General features: G+C 34.4%; 2 protein-coding genes across 3 annotated transcripts; one reads left to right on the top strand and one right to left on the bottom strand.

Moving 5' to 3' along the window:
* LOC18598304 (peptidyl-prolyl cis-trans isomerase CYP18-2) lies at window positions 8-3,488 on the top strand. The gene is made up of 6 exons (XM_007027777.2): window positions 8-302; window positions 416-511; window positions 603-664; window positions 1,042-1,175; window positions 2,204-2,288; window positions 3,287-3,488. The coding sequence occupies exons 1-6, from the start codon at window positions 231-233 to the stop codon at window positions 3,330-3,332; spliced, it is 495 nt and encodes a 164-aa protein (XP_007027839.1). The 5' UTR covers window positions 8-230; the 3' UTR covers window positions 3,333-3,488.
* On the bottom strand, window positions 3,886-14,245 carry LOC18598303 (probable UDP-N-acetylglucosamine--peptide N-acetylglucosaminyltransferase SPINDLY). Of its 2 annotated transcripts, XM_007027776.2 has the most exons (18): window positions 13,868-14,245; window positions 12,512-12,945; window positions 12,234-12,395; window positions 11,893-12,068; window positions 11,699-11,774; window positions 10,465-10,593; window positions 10,176-10,295; window positions 10,018-10,086; window positions 9,506-9,587; window positions 9,239-9,333; window positions 8,943-9,007; window positions 7,731-7,929; window positions 6,910-7,104; window positions 6,590-6,684; window positions 6,348-6,483; window positions 6,038-6,255; window positions 5,187-5,314; window positions 4,485-4,933 (listed from the first exon to the last, which is right to left on the bottom strand). In XM_007027776.2, the coding sequence occupies exons 2-18, from the start codon at window positions 12,917-12,919 to the stop codon at window positions 4,503-4,505; spliced, it is 2,784 nt and encodes a 927-aa protein (XP_007027838.2). In that variant the 5' UTR covers window positions 12,920-12,945; window positions 13,868-14,245; the 3' UTR covers window positions 4,485-4,502. The 2 variants fall into 2 exon arrangements, with proteins under 2 accessions (XP_017976952.1, XP_007027838.2); XM_018121463.1 differs by lacking the exon at window positions 13,868-14,245 and having other exon boundaries at window positions 3,886-4,933; window positions 12,512-12,919.

Raw genomic sequence — 17,520 nt, 5'->3', positions numbered from 1 at the left:
GCTTTAGGGCCGGGTTTACCCTTAAAGAACTAAAGTCTATCCTGAAAACCATCTGGACCAGGCCCAAGTAATCTTACTATATATACCCCTTCGAAATCGTTGTCTCTTCTCTGCTCTCTCTTCTTCTCTTTTTCAAGATCCAACTTCCCTTGTTGGATCGTAACAGCCAAATAAGCCACTGAATTCCTTGTCCGAACAAAAACCCTTTCTTTTTTCTTTCTCTTTGAAAGATGTGGGCAAGTTCAGAAGGAGGTCCACCGGAGGTTACTTTAGAAACCTCCATGGGCTCCTTCACTGTTGAGGTAAAACCTAACATTTTTTTTTACTGAGCTTGTTTCAGTATATATTGGGTATATAATCAGTAGCTTAAACCTGTTTTTAATTTTTTTTGTGTGTTTCGTACTGGGATTTTCAGCTATATTACAAGCATGCACCAAGAACTTGTAGGAACTTCATTGAACTTTCCAGGAGAGGTTATTATGACAATGTCAAATTCCATAGAATTATCAAGGTTCCTTTTTTCTTTTTTGTTCTTTTAATTTTCTTCATTGGATTTTTGAGTAACTCGTTTATTGAAGCTGTGTACGGTTATTATGAAGTAGGATTTTATAGTTCAGGGTGGGGATCCAACTGGGACTGGCAAAGGTGGAGAATCTATATATGGGTATGCTTCTTTTTTTCTTTTCTTTCACATGAGTTACAGTTCATAAATTTGTTGTCATTAACTAAGGGCTTAATCTTTAATTGGTTTATGGACTTTTTTGTAATTGATATTGGAGAATTCCCGTGATTTTTTTTTGTTCTTTATTTATTTAATGTGATCAAAGCTGATGTTTTTATTATCGTTTTTGGCACTCGAAGTTACATTGTAAAAAGTTTTATTAACATGGTTTTATATTTTTTTGGCATCTGGTTGCTTTAATTGTTGGCAGCTGTGGTGGTGTTTTATTGTGGCAAGAAGTTATATTTCTATTTCTGATTTTAAGTTTCTTCGTTTTTGGTGGATGATTGTCTGATTTTTGTTTTTGTCATTGATTTCAGCCCTGTGTTTGATGATGAGATAAGGTCTGAGTTAAAGCATACAGGAGCTGGTATTTTATCCATGGCTAATGCCGGTCCAAATACAAATGGAAGTCAGTTCTTCATTACTTTGTCACCAGCACCATCTTTAGATGGTAATGATGTTATTCTTCGTGGCTACAATAAGAATTATGCCTTTCAAAAAAAAAAAAAAAGAATTTTGGTATTCTTCTTATTTACAATAAGAATTATGTGGTCAACCTCTGGAGAAAATTGTTGGAATCTGTTGATTCCTAAGACCTAGCTAGTACTTTTTCTTTTTCAATGTTGAGATCCTTTTTTTATTAGCTACATTATAGTGTGACGTCCAACCTGAAATGTTGTTGCCAACTGTATTGTTTTTTTTCTGCTAATGCTTTTACTTGTAGTTTCCATGATACCTCTGTATAGAGAATTGCAACTGTTCAGAATTTAGAAGTTTTATTAAGGTGAAAGTTAAAAGCTATTTAAGATTTAAGGTGATGGTCACAATTACACAGATAATTTTGTCTGTGAATCAAGTTGGAATTTGTAGCTAGGTAAATTGGCCAATCTATTGGGAGCAGACTCGCATCTCAAATTGTTTTGAAATTGTTGAGGTGATGGTTAGACTTCTGTGGAGAATTGTTAATGAACTGGGTTGGATTGGTGTCAAGACCAATTATTCAACCTATTTGGGGCAGAGTCTCATCCTAAACTATATCTGAGTTATTATCCTGCTTATCATATATAAAACTAAAATCTTTAGAGCTTGTCAAGAAAAGCAAAGGCAGTGGAAGTTGATTGATATTTTCAGGGGTTTTCAATTTTCTTTGATGTGCTTTTGATCAATTAGTTGTCTAACCCTCCCTTTGACCTTGAAGACCAAAAAAATTATATAAATTGAGATGATGACAACAATTTTCACTGCTGAATGGTATTTACCTTTCTGCATCTTTTTTCCTTTTGATAAACTTTTAGGTCGTTCCCCACAAGAAACTTAAATCAGTGAGTTTTGGTATGAGAACTGCAAGCTCAGTTCTTTCCCTTATGCTGTGTGATTTTGTATTCGGACAATTTGATGTCTGGTAGTTTTACTCATTGGGCTAATCATCTGATGGAGTTTCCTTGTGCGTAATGCTTTGACTGACGATTCTGTCTACAGGTAAACACACAATATTTGGAAGGGTATGTAGGGGAATGGAAATTATCAAGAGGCTTGGTAGTGTCCAAACTGACAGCAATGACAGGTAAGTTCTTTGCTCATATATAATTTTTGCTTATATTTATTGCCTCAATGACAGCAATGGCTAGATAGAGTAATACTTTCTCACAATTTCCCAGTTGACAGATAAAACTAGTTAAAGTTGGGTGCAAGTTAATATATTTATGGAAGGAAACATGCATACAGCTATATGTTGTGAGGAAAAACAATTTACAGTAGATCTTGATAAGAGTTTAGACAATCTTATTATTAGAAGAACTATTATGTTGAGAAAGCAAAAAAAAATTATTGCCTCAATTCAGGGCAAATGGAATTATTATCCCTGTTATGTTACATTTTGAAAGTGAACTTCACAAAATTTTGTTTCCAAATTATTGGAAAAGGGAATGCATAACTTGGATTTCATCAACCACTTTTAAGGCATGATTTTGTGTAGTTCATTAGTTCAAAGTTGCAAATTTACTTGAATTTAGTAATAGCAGTTTATTGTCAAAAAGCCATTTCAAGCATTACAAAATAAACCTAATGAATGAGTAATAACTGATATTAATAAGAGTGCAAGGGTAATATAACAATCAAGTTAAGGTTGCTTATTTAATTGAATCATTTTATGTTAAATTACTTATTTTCTAATTATTCAATAAATGAACTAGGTTAAATAATCATATCCATGTCAAGTCAACCTCAAAAGATTTATTTAATAAAAGGGTTACTAGAGCTGGGTTATTTTACCAGTTTAATAAAGAATGTGTTTTGGTTGAGCATTTCAATACGATTAACTGAACGGGTCATCATAGTTTGAGCTATATCTTATTATTCTTTTATTGCAACAAGACATTAATACGGATTGCCCCCCCTAGCCAGGGCATGCTAGCAATCTCATTTGTCCAATTCTTATTTTCGAATGCACTAAAGTTCATACACTCAACTAATGACTAAAGTTTGTTATATTAGAAGCTGCTCTAGGTTGGACTTCAGCATTTAGATGAATTCATGTTTAACCGTTTTTCCCTGTTTATGCAGGCCCATTCATGATGTGAAGATATTAAGGACTTCTGTCAAAGACTAGCACCAGCGCTGCAATGATGAAAATTCTAGTGCTTAGGAAAGCTTTTCTTTTCCCTGACTATTTTGGAACTGGATCATTCATAAATTTGTTATCCATTGTGTTAAGAGTTAATTTAGCTGAAGTAAAACCACCGGCACTTCTTGGAGCTTCTCTTTACATTTGTCTTATCTTCTATCGATTTTGGTGCCGCCCCCGCGCCCCCCCCCACCACCCCCCGCTTCTTTGTCTTTGAATATCAAATCTTATTAAGGACTTGTACCCGGTAGCCTATAATCATCGTCTTACAGAAGGCTCTCGGTCTTTCTTTCTTATGATATGTTCCCAATTGAACTGCCAAGTATGACTAGCAAAGAGGCTTTTCTCCGTTGTATTGTTACCACCTAAATGGAAAGAATTCGATTATCATTAGCTTGCTCTTGTTAACTACAACTCCCCATCTGTATAGCAGTATGTCGGAATTGATTTACCTCAACCCCAAAACTGTAGGTGGTACCAAAGGCAAATTTTCAAGACAAGGGAAGGGAAATATCATGGATGTGCAGTTGGCATTGCATTTCAAGCTCAAAAATACCAATTTTAGGCATTAAACATAATGGAATTGAGTACAACTTTAACTGTGCGAAGCCATATAAATGCCTAAAGATTAGGTTGTTCTATTTCATCAAATTTTGTGAGTTTATAGGACGACATTAATACATGAAAATATATATAACACCACCTTCCAGCAAGCCAACCAACAATGCCACTACCAAAACCACTAAAACACAAGCCATGCTCAAGGGGTAAAAATTAAAACTGTCCTCATAATATACAAACCAGGCTAAATTTCTACAGTTCCTCTAGTTCAGGAGGAAAAAATGCGACAGCAATCCAGGTATCTATATCAGTAGCTCATAGCATCATCTCTTCCCAATCCGCTATTCTTTTGTATGGCGCACAATAAAATCATATTTTACCAACATTCGCCGGCATTCTTTCTCCCAAAAAAAAATTGGAATCCTACTTAAGGTGGACTGCAACTATAGTTATCCACCAACCTCAATTCCTGTGGATAATATGACCACAATGGTTGTACCTTACAGGGGATTATCCCCCGTGGAGGTAATGACTTCGTTTCCAAGTTCAAAAAACCACCAAAAGTGTTACTACATATGCACCAAAATTTAGATGTCAGCTAAACTTGCCTGAATTTGTAGTCTGGTTCAATTGACTCCCATTCTCTTCACAACTGGTAAGATTCAGCATAGGCAATGGAATCTGATTAAATCCATTAGACTTGACTGATCCAGTGGAGGTGTTTTTCAAGATTGTGATCCTTTCTGTTTCAGAGGTTTTGATAGTTAGCTCTTCAGGAGCAACTTCTTTTTGTAGCATTTCCATACACCGTAAAGATGGGACATCGCCCTTACAGTACCTGCGCCACATGTTCCGATATGTTGCCTCCAAACCGCTGATAAAGTTCTTTCCATCACAGACAGATGATTTAGACATAAGGTCTCGAAGACTCATTCTCAGGTTCTGGAGAGCAGTGACATCTGAGGCCAGTTGTAGTGCCAACTGGACATATTCATCTTCATTTTTGGCTATCAGATGTCGTAAACCTACATTGCAAATATCCAGCATGCTACATCATTTAGCCAGTGCTATAAAAACCACAGAAGAATAAATTAAAAACATCCTCAACCAACAATACGAGACAAGTCCTGCCTGGGATGTTCCAATAATTTGAATACTAGGTATATCAGAGTGAAAACCAGAAGCAAAAACAATAAAAAGGCCAAGGACATAACATAAGCCAGACAAAAACAACATAAATAGATAATAGACATAGCAAGAGAAAGTGAAGCTCATTACCAACTTTGCTGAGAAGACTAACACCAACATTATGAGCATGTACCGATCCAGCCATGGTAACACATGGAACTCCCATATATAGAGATTCACACGTTGTCGTCGTTCCAGCATATGGAAAAGTGTCCAAACTACATAAGATATGTAACAAAAGTTAGAACATCTAAAAAGGATGCAAATAGAAACCAGGACCAACTAAAAAATGAATTTATTTCCTAAGTAAAACACTTAGTAAACTCAATCAAAAGGGGAGAGGAGGGTGGAACTAATAACAAAAGAGCAAGCTGCTAGTGACTCATAATAATTGATGGGTCACACATCTAGAGTCTGTACAAAGCTCTTATTTTTAATAGAATATCGAGAAACATCCAAGTCTTCATATTATGCAGAGCTATCAGCCTATCACTTGAAAGCCAAAGACCTAAACCCATTTTTCCTCAGGATCAGTGTTTAACCCATTTTTCCTCAGGATCAGTGTTTAACATCTTTACCATAACTGACTGAACTGGCCTGCAAATTCCAGATTTTAACAAACCTGCTATCTTTACTTCCCTTATGCCCTATGTGCTTCCCAACAAATTAAGAAAATCCTTGATGGCTAATGTTAAAAGTCCAGCATACTATGAAGCAGAGAGCTTTATAAGAAGTGGTTTTCATGGTTTCAAACTTGAGCAGAGACAAATCAAGATGAGATGAAAATGAGTAAAATCTGAGAACAGCTGAAGAAACAAAGGTAAAGAAAATGAGAGGGACAATACAGGAATAGTTATGCCACAAGGAAAGAGAGATAAGAAGAGAAAAAAAATTGAGAACTTAGAATTGCCAATAACACAAAGTGTGCAATTAGATTTTACCTGATGTCCATAAGAGAATAAGCTTGCATATGATCATGATTAAGAAGAATTAGAGGGAGAAGATCAACACGGAGTGATTCTAAACCCAGCTGCTCTAGTGTCGTAAGAAATTTCTGCCTAACACTGTCACAACAAAATGGCTTGCATTTTACCACAAGACGAGAGTTTGGAACTGCACATAATATCCTTGCCCAAACTTGCAAGACCTTGGGTGTTATCTGGAAAGGTTCCAATAAGAGGTTTATGATGAATGCTATAACTAATTAGAAACACGAAATATAACTTTAGGTTGTAGTTACCCAAACAATACCTTTGCCAGATTATTGAAGCTACCAAATGTAATGAAGCCATTGGATAGAGCAGGAGTTGGTGAAACAGGCCCAGCCTCTGGGGAAGGGGTATAACAAAGAAAGCATTCTCGTAGTCGAACTAACTCCTCAACATGCCTGCCATTGGGTACGATTATTGTCCAAGTAAGTAGAACTCATTTTGCATATCTCATCTAACACTAATTCTAACTGAAAATGCAGTCAGCTGAAGTAAAAACAGTACTTCTGCTTCGTATCAGGAGGATCTGCAAGTGGATCAGTGATTCGATAATCAATGCTAGGCAAACCAGTAGTGTTGGGATAGCCAATCCAAGTCACCTACAGTATAAAATATGAAAGAAATAAGAAAGATCTAGCAAATACCTAGTTTACAAATCATGCATACCACAAAATTAAAATCACCATGCATAAACCAAACACCCAAAGACCAACTCAAGTTTCACTCCAAAAGATTTCTTCTATTACGAAAATTCTTTTAGTTCCATTGACGAACTTAAACATGAAACGATCAAAAAAACCAAAAATATGGAACCTTAAGCATACCTGAACAGGTGCTGGTCGACATGCCATTGTTCCCAACTTATTGTTGGCTGTATGACCAGTAAGCTCTACCAAGATGTCAATTTTATCATCTCTAACCATGCTCGCAACCTTCTTTTCATCGATACCATATATATCTCTCCATACCCCACCCTTTTTCATGACTTTTTCCCTAAATCTATTAGTTTTTGCATCAGCCTGCAAAATCATAAGAATGTAAGTTCAGAGAGAAGACAATCCATCATATAAAAAAAGAAGATATTACCTTTACTAAGTTGTTTGTAATAATAATAGAATATCAAAAGTCATAGCTCCAGACTTTTGAGTAACTTAAACACATATTTTTTTTTTTTTTTTGGAAGACAGGTAGGTGGACATTGAATACATCACACTAACTTTTTGAACAAATTATTTGCACAATAAATATTGATGAGGACAACATAGTGACAAGAACAGTACTGCTTAGAGGATGACAGTTTATGAAGATGATAAAACGTCAGACATAAGAAATTAGTTGTAACGAAGTTAAGGGCTTAGGCACAGCCATGAGAACTGGCATTGGTGTAATCAAGGAGATTCCTTTCAATGGCTGGTGAAAATAGAGGTAAATTAAGAGAGTGGTAACAGTCCTAATGCATTCTCTGTGCCACATCTGTTATAGAAATATCACTGAAAATTGTCCATGAGCTTCAAAAGGGAAGACAAAGCAAGATTGGCCTTATTCAACTAAATATGCAAACAATTCTAGTTTCTGTAAGATTACAGATGGTAGATGCTGAAGAAATCACCAAGCAATAGACATAAATATACCCAAGCATTAGTACCTTCACTACTGCTGAATAAACGACCACCTGGTAATTCCCATAGTCATGATAAACAAGAGGGGCTTCAATAAAATAAGACACAGAATGAGTAAAATAATCTGGAGAAATATATCCAATCACAAGAGGTCGTTCTGGATCTTTTGGGTTGTCCCATGAATTGTACTGTGAATATAACCTCATAAATCGCCTTCCCCAGTCCCTGTGTGTGAAAAATTCAATTTAGAAAGCCTCCAGAAAGCTAGTTTGAGATTTGTCAAAAGATAAATTTAAATTTCAACCAGTTTTAAGAAGGTGCCAATACTTGTATTCATATGTAAATGGTCAAACATTCAGCCAAGAAATGTATAATTTGTCAAACAGGGCATAAATCAAAACACAGCTTTGAGAAGGAAAGTAAAAAAGGATATCTAAATCTTTTCTTTTGGCATCTGTTTAATGTGTACATAGCAGGGTATTGGAGATATCATCACTACACTTAGGATAAAATTCTCAATGTAGCTACTGCTATCATCATCCATTTCTTTCTAAAATTCTTGACCATCCCAAAGTTTTCATTTCTACTTTTCTTGGGTAATCTTTTTTTGAAAAAAAAAAAAAGAAAATAGATATATTTACCAAGAATAGATCAAAGTCTGCTTTCAGTCTTTCAAAATACTTTTTACTTGTCGGGAGAAGAAAACAAGAAGGAAACTAGAAAGAATGTTGGCATTATGGCTTAAAGTATGCATTTGTATGTTGCATGGGAAAGAAGTGCGTCAGATAAAATGCTTCAACAGTATAGTAACACATCCCAAAGCAAAAGTGCATTTCTGAAACAAACAATTATCACAAAGAAGCTACATGGCCTAATGGCACTAAAAAGCCATTGCTTAAAGCAGGATTATGGCATGGCTGATAGAATATGGTTCAATATTTAACAGTATTTAACAGTTTTGCACTACGTATTAGCTCATACTTATATAAATGAAGGCTTAGACAAATGCATTATAAATAAGAAATAAACTAACTAAAGATAGCAATCCAATAATAGCAAGAAAAATATTTGTAATGATGCAGCTAATAAATAGACTTGCAATTAGTTGATGTGATCATTCTTAGATGCTCCCAGAAATGCCACAAACTATAAGTTTGCAATGCCAACCAAATGTTAAAATGATACTAAGAAAAAATTTGACATTAAGTGCAAGCTAGGTTGATAGGAGTTCAATAAACCTGTGAGCCTCAAAAAGTTTATCATCATCTCCTTCATTAATGTAATTCATTGCAAGCAGCCGATTCTGCAAAAATTGTGAAATAAGATACAAACAGAAAGAATCAATAAATAAACAAGGACAATTGAAAAACCAGTATGGAACTAGCATAGGCATCCAGAAACTAACAAAAACCATCTTCTATCAATCACACCAGTGCCATCAATGAAAAATGTATCAAAAAGAGCATTTCCATGGAAAACCCAAAGATGCTCCAAGGTAACTAAACCTGCAACATAAAGACTCGTGTAATGATACCTGTCCTGCATTACGTGAATCAGGATCTATCTTAAGGCATTGCTCATAAGCTGTGATAGCCATGGATATATTGCCAGCATCTCTGTAAAGAACCCCTGAACAAAAAGGATGCAGAGATAAAAATTATAAATAAATTACAAAAAATAAAATTATCTTCCAAAGGAAATGATGCAAGATTGTATATCCGTGAAAGCGAGGAACTGTTGGTGCATTACAAGGTGCCCTAGCATATAGATTTCGGAACAACATAAGAAGCAAGAGCAAAACCTAAATTATTATATGCTTCTGCATATGTGGGATTAGCAATGATAGCTTTCTCGATCATGCTAGCAGCAGCATCCATTTTACCCTGCCAATAGTAAGCATGTAGTCAATCACTGTTTGAGACATTGTCATGTCTAATAGTTAGAATTTAGAGGTGAAAAATGGGCGGGTCAGGTCTGGTCACCTTGGGGTTGAAGTAAATTCAAGTCATTTCAGGTTCAAATCATCTAGGGTTGACACTAAAGTTATTTGGATTTAGTTCATTCACATTCCAATCATTTCAAGGTTCAAGTTGTTGACTTTTAAAGTAAGATCAATTTAAGTTCAAGCCGTTTCAAATTGGTCTTTCAGATTGTCTGGGTTCAGGTCATGTTGAGTATAGATCATTCGGGGTTCAAGTTGTTAACTTTTTCTGATCAAATTGGGTTGGATCAGGTTCAAGAAGGTCAAAAGGGTTTTCCGGGTTTGGATCATTTTTGCCAGCTCTAAGCTAGATATATAATTTCAATTCAAACCTGAACTGTGTAGACAACACCAAGGTTGTTCAATGACTGAGAGAAGTTCGGTTTGATTGACAAAGCCAACTGCAAAAAAATATTATCATAAACAACAATGCTCCTGGAAGGCAATAGAGAATGAAGGCTTGAATTGTTACACAAACATCAAATATTACCTGATAACACTCTACAGCTTTATCAAGGTTGTCTCTATCTTTGTATATTACTCCTAAATTGTTGCATGCCTCTGCACAATGGGGGTTGAAATGGAAAGCAAGTTCATAGAAAACAATCGCCTGCACAAACAAAAGTTTGATGGTTAGATTGTTATCTGATGCAAACAATACAGAAACTACCTATAAAGTATGCATGCATAAAACTTTCACCATTAATGACAAATAGAAATTCAGTTTCCCAAAGAAAATTATGCACTTCCAAGCAAATAAATCTTAAGTAATTACTTACCATATCAAACTTCAGCATTTCACCATAAGCAACCCCAAGATTATACATAGCATCTGCATAGTGCCAATTATAATACAAAGCCTTCTTGTAATATGCCACACCTTGGTTGATGTCTCCCTCTAACTTAACCTGAACAGACATATCACTGAATGCAAAATCAGGGATGGAAAATCTACAAACTTACTGATAATAAAGAAAGCACAAAGTGACTTCCACATATAAGTCCATAAGAGTTGCCCATAACGCAAGAAAGCATGTTGATCTAATGCAAGTGTTGGTTAAAAACCATGAATGGAATGTGATAAAAGATTCTGCAAACAATTCCCAAACCAATCCTATTGAGTCCCAAGCAAATAATAAGTTAAGAATATTATGTTTGACAATCAAAGATGCAAATATCAATAAATAGAAGGGCAGCATTTAAATATTTTCAACAAAAGCACCTCTGTTTTCCTTTAAAAGTTGTCTCCAAGTATAGGACCCGTGTTTAAATGCTTCTGGTTCTCAGAATATCAAATAATAAAGAAGTCACTGAAGATAGTCTCTCCAATCCAAAAATATGCATACAGATAGACAAACACTTATATGTTTGAAACAACATAAACAAAAACATGTAATGAGCATCTCCATTCCGAACTCTAATCAGTTTCATGCACATCTACATGTATCTGATGCCTTGCTGGTCACAAAGCTAAAAACATGGTTTTACATTCTATCTAATTAACAAAAATTATTCTACCAAAAGCTATAATCCCCAGACACAAACACAAGCTTCTGGCTAGACACTGACACCATATGTTGAAGACAGCAACCTCAAAAAATCTAGACCATAGAGAAACAATCTATTATCAAACAAAATCTTATCATGTAATACGCAGATATTCTGCAACTACCAAATGTCAACTTGTCATTATCCAAACCATAGATGATGAAAAAATTAGCAAAAACAATAACAATACATAACTTTCTTCTAGAAAAAGCAATGGCCTCCCACGGAACTCATAGAGCCATTCCTGTGAATTGAGCTAAATCCTTATATAAATAACTGTACAAGAGCAGGACACAGGTGGACACAAGTCCTGAGTCCTCGAGTGTTGAAAAGGTCAATTCTCAACAAAATAAACATCCTGTAAACTATAGGCCAAAGGTCATGAAACAAAGTTGGGAACAAAACTATAAAGGAAATCAAAAACCTCAATGGATGATGCTATTTAAAACGAGGGGGAGAAAGCACCTTTGTTCCCAAATCTGTCAAGGCAATAGCCATATTATTTTTTGCAATCTCAAAATTAGGCGACACAGCTAGACACCTGGCAATAAAATAGTCAAGAAAAGAGAGCATCAGTAGAGATGGAGACATCGCTCAAATACACCAACTACATGTGAGGCTTAGCAGGCAACAAGCTTAAGCAACTAACTGCACACTACCTCTCATAACAGGCAATGGCAGATTCCAAGTCACCACGGTTTTTGTAAATGACACCCATGTTGCAATATGCTTCAGCATACATAGGTCTCTCTAGTGCAGCCTTCTCATAGCAACCAAGGGCAGTTTCATATTGCATCATCTCAGAATAGACAACACCAAGGTTATAGTATGCAGGCTGTATAAATTAGGTATTAGCATAAGCATATAAACTCAATGTAAAAAGGAAGACTATATAATAGCAGAGCTTGAGAAAATGGTGAATTAGAAAGACCGTGACTGCATGTAAAAATTTAAATGACGACAAGGATTAATAATGGAGGATGAGAGAGAATGAAATTACAGCATAGTGTGGATCTATTTTAAGAGCTTCATAATACTTCTGAATTCCCTCCTGTGTATTGCCAGCAAGCTTTAAGCTGGTTCCCAGATCAGTTAGAACAATGGCTAGGCATTCTGCAGCTGGTTTGTATGAAGGGTCTGCTCTCAGAGCTTTTTGATATGACTGCAAAAGTAAAACAAAACAAGTAAACATGTGTAGACTCGAATTGTAGATCCCACAAATGAACCACTAATCAATGATCCAAACACAGTTAATGGTTAAAAATCTCATGAGAATACCTCAGCAGCATCTACCAGACGACCCTCATCTTTGTACAGTATACCGCAGTGAGTGAGAGCACAAGCATTCTGAGGATCCAACCTAATGGCTTCTGCAAAGCTCTCAAAAGCAGGCCTTCCCATGTTCTGCATCTGCAGGCATATCCCTTTTCCAATGTGGGCTTCAACACTCCCACTATCTTTCTCCAAGACACTGTCATATAGGGCAAGTGCGTCGACAAACTTGTTCCTGGACCGAAGAATGTTAGCATAAGAGAGAGCATCCTTCCCTTCAAACACCTTCTGTGCTGGAGTTGCATCAGCTGTTGAAATACTTAGACCAGAAGAAGACTGTGGTTCTTTTAAGAAACCATTTTCTACAATCAGGTCCCTCTCTCTCCCATTTACATCTTTCTCAGTCCAGGCCATCTAGGTAAAGCTATATTCTCAAGTTTCTGTGCAGAAAAAATCAAAGATAGCAAAATATATTAGTCTTAAAAGGTAACATCTTTTAGTTCAAACCGTTAGTATAGTAGTTCTCGTGTCATGTGATATAAAGCTTACTCTAAAGCTGATCAAACGACTATAACAAGAACAAGTTTTGAAATTCACAAACAAGTCTCTAATTATTTCAAACATGATTAATCAATTAACTATAATATAGATTTCTTAAAATTATAAGTGATGAATCAGAGTCTTCTAAATTGATTACTTTAACCCAAAATCTATTGTTATGGTTTCAGGGCACAATTTGAATGCTTTTCTTGCCACATGATATCCTCAAGTCAATCCAATAACGAACAACAAATGACGTTTTAAACTTTTGATCCACCAGTTGATTGCATGTGAACTATGTGCCAGAAACAAAAGTAATTAACCGATTTGGCTGAAAATCTAAACCTTTTTTAGGTTTAACTAGAATTAATAGCACTTCTCTGACTGCATGAAACAATGCTGATAAAAATCTGATCAAACAATTAAAATAAAATGGAAAAGAAAATTAAGGTTTTTAACTTTGCTTAGTAATGAGCCAAACCAAACTAAATCTCAACCAAGGCTCCTCCAACTCAACAAAGCAAAACCCATTAAAGAAAAAATGACTTCGCATCATTCTAATAACTTCAAGAACACGAATTGAAACCCTAAGCAAAGCAAAATGATCCAAGTAGGCATTCCATTTTAGCAAACTGATCAAAACCCAAAAAAGCTTAAAACCCTAATAAATAAACAAAACTAACAATCGCACTTTAAAACCCAGAAAAGCTTGAAACTTTAATCAACCAAAAAAAATTAGGGTTTTTCGGATAAAAAATGAAACTTTGTAAACCCAGCAAGGAAAACCAAAACAAGATAAAAGATTGGGAATTTAACACTTACTTCTGAAGCAACCGAACTTTGCCCCAAACTAACACAACATAGCGAATGCCAAAAACTACCCAAAAAGATGAGGGTAGGACGGGTGTAGGATGAAAGTAAAGGTGGATGTAGTTTAAGAATAAGACTGAGTTAGTTGAAGTTTAAGAAACAAAGAAAACAGGGTAAGTTCTAGATTAAGAAAAGCGGGTGTTTTTCTTGGTGTAACGAAAAGAGGAAAAATGGAGCTTTGAAGAGGGGGCACCCTCTCGTTTCTCAGACAGAGAGGTGGGGAGATGGTGTGTTGGGGTTGAGGGTGTTGGATGTTCTCCCAAACTGAGACGAAGAGAGAGAGAGCGAGAGAGCCCCTGGTGGTGTATGTTCGTTAATTACAACTTTTTTTGGGCATAAGAGGGGCAGGGCCTTTGTTTCTTAGCCCTTGCTTTTCCTTTGTATTTGCATCTTTTGCCACTTCTCCCTCCAATGGCTCATGGCTGCTGCTCTATTCACTTTGGGGGCTTGGTTTCCAAGTTTTATGGGTCACTGTCGGTTTGGGATGTCAAAATATTTTCTTTGTTGTGTTTCGCATTTTCTTATGTTTTTTTTTAGGACGGAAAAAACAAGAATAATGCAAAAACAAACATAGCATAATTGTAAGCTTTTTCCTTTTTAACTATAATTATGAAAAGACATTCCAATTTAAGTAAAGTAGTGAAAATTATGTAAGTTGTTGATTCTATGAAAGAAGAATTTATGTGGCTTTCCTCCACTATATTTCCACATTGACAATGAAGCTTTTTTTCTCCTCCATTTAATTTAAAGTAGTAGCTCATTTTCACTCTTTTTGTTAACCTTGATTGCATGCCAATACTCAACTCTAAGCTGTCAAAAGTAATATTTTCGGGGATACTGCTTTAAGGCTGCTAATCATTTAGCTTTCGGCGAAGGAAGAGTACTTTTTATGCATAGTGGTTTGTTGTTGTTACCTTTGCATGTGGGAACATACTCAGCCCAGAGAGATTTGATGGCTATCCAATTCTAGCTTTGCATAACGCCCAACCTTTTCACATGCTTGCATCACTTTGTCTAAATCAGAGAAGATCCATCTCTCATCATTCATCCTAGTTTTATTCTACTTGTTTAATCTAGCACTTAATCTATTTTGAAATTTGTACTTAAATTAGAAGCGATTTAATTAGACTTTAGAAAGATCAAATATACATTTTTTTTAAAAAAAAATTAACAAGAGGTTTATAGATAATTAATAAGTTCATTAAGATAATAGCTTGATTTTATGTTGAATTTTATCGATGCTTTATTGTTGATGTCCATAGTGTTATAATATATAACAAATCTTGTTCAAAGACCAAACTACTTATCTAATATTATATATTTTTTTTATAACAACAAATTTTGACATGTTAGGTTCGGTTTGGTAATCAGAAAATAACTTGTTCAAAGAAAACTTTTTTTTGTGTAAAATATTTTATTGAAAAGTCTAATATTTTTTTATTTAAATAAACTGTATATTTTCTATTGTGCGTATCTTCTTATAAAAAAATCTTTTTCATCATAACCTATCTTCAATAATTCTTTTATCATAACACTACAAAGATATCAACATTCATCAATTATACAAGACATCCAAAATACTTTTTTCAATATTAAAAAAATTATATATAAATAATATTTGACCTTATTTATTTATTTATTTCTCATTATAATGTTATACTGGTTAGTTTGTTTAGTGGATAAATCATAAATTGAAAATTTTGAGTGAAAAACTTATTTCTTATTTTATATAAACTTTTTTCTTTAATTGACCTTAAATATTTTGTATTATATCAAAGATTATAGTATTTTAGTAAAAATAATTATAGTGAAATAATCTTCATGAAATAATTGGATAAAAATAATTAATGATTTTATTGAAAAAGTAAATAAATAAAGATATTAAAAAAAAGAAAAATAATGATTCTTTATTATTTTGTTGATTGGTGAATCGATTCTATAAGAAAGAGAGAGTAATTTTTTTTTTATGTAATGAGATCATTCCCAAAGAAAAGAAAAAGAAGATGAAAAATGCTTTATATCCTTTTTGAACAGAACATATTTTGCCTATAAAATATTTGATATTCATGATAAAAAAAAACCCTGAAAAAAAAAAAAACTTTTAAAGCTTACGTAGTTAGACAAAAATTTGGTCACATGGAATCATTCCTAGACTAGATGCGAGAGACGTGGTGGTGATGGTTTAGTTGTGAAATGGTAACGGATGTTCCCAAAGAGCATGCGTTTTAAATGGTTACAGGTCAACACAAAACATCACATCCACCCCTCATTTGGATGCTTCAATGCATTCTCTTCTTTTTATGGACAAACCCATTGAATTCTGCCGTTTTTCCTTGTCATGCCCCCAAATGTGCAACAAATGCAAAAGTTTGAGATTTTACTATACAATTCCCAAAGGCTTCTACTTTTTAGTTTTTACACTGCCATGCTCCTTATTTTTATTTTATACCTTTCTATGTAATAATTACATTATTATTATTTTTTAAAATAAATTTAATTTTGAATTCACTCGTGCCTCTGGCTCTAATTTAAATCGTTATAGTCATTGTCAAATTTTTGTCAACAAATGTTGCTAACCAAGCAGGTTGATTGTCAGTAGTATTTATGAACAACAAACCACAATTTAACAATGATTTATTCTTGAAACCATTATGAAAATGTATGTCCTACAAGAAAAATAATGACCATTTTAACAATGATTTATTCTTGAAACCATTTTGCCTCATCTACCAATTTGGTGGATATCCTACAATCTTAAAACAATTTTCTTTTATATGACCTGTCTTCTTACAATTTCCAGCATATACTTTGAATGTTGCTATCTCTATAATTGTCCTTGACATCGTTACCTCTTCTAAACTCAATAGAGAATAAGTAGTTGTTAAAGTTAGTAATGGATCCTTATAGAGAATATTCAATCTTATAATAGCATAGAAATCATTCAATCCCATTAAAAATTGATGCAATTTTTTTTCTTTTTCCCTAGTTAAGACTCCACATGTACAACTCATACATCCTTGTCCATGAGACTTGAAAAAACTTTCAAGTTGATTCTAAACTTCTTTCATTTTTGCATATTAAGTTGAGATTGTCAATTCACCTTGTCTAATGTTGACTATTTCTTTTTTCAATTCATGAAATTTGAGGTCCATTTCCTTGTAAAAAGCTCTCTTCCAAATCTCTCCATATATCATAAGTAGTGTCATGATATGCAACACTGTTATGTAATTGAGTGAGTTTAACTACCATGCTACTACTATAACATTTCAAATAAGCCAATCATCTTTTTCTGGATCTCTTTTTCTGATTTTGGTAATTTTTCATCCATAAATACTAGCTTGCGTTTTGATCCAAGAACATTGACAACAACTTTCATCCATGTTGAATAGTTAGGCCCTTTTAGTGCATGGGATACCAATAAATCACCTGGTTTATTAGAATTACTTAAATGATAGTGGAGTAACTTGTTGTTTATGGTTTTAGTAGAAGATTTTGCTTAGGTTTTTATGCCATAGAAAAAAAATTTCATAAGAAAGACCAATTAGACTCTGATATCATGTAGAAAATACCAAAGATCCAAGTAAAGAACTAAATTCCTTGATAGC

This window comes from Theobroma cacao, chromosome 5 (genome assembly GCF_000208745.1).
Source record: "Theobroma cacao cultivar B97-61/B2 chromosome 5, Criollo_cocoa_genome_V2, whole genome shotgun sequence".
Taxonomy (NCBI): Eukaryota; Viridiplantae; Streptophyta; class Magnoliopsida; order Malvales; family Malvaceae; genus Theobroma; species Theobroma cacao.
The sequence above is the reverse complement of the archived record's forward strand: the minus strand, read 5'-3'. Positions and strand labels throughout refer to the sequence as shown.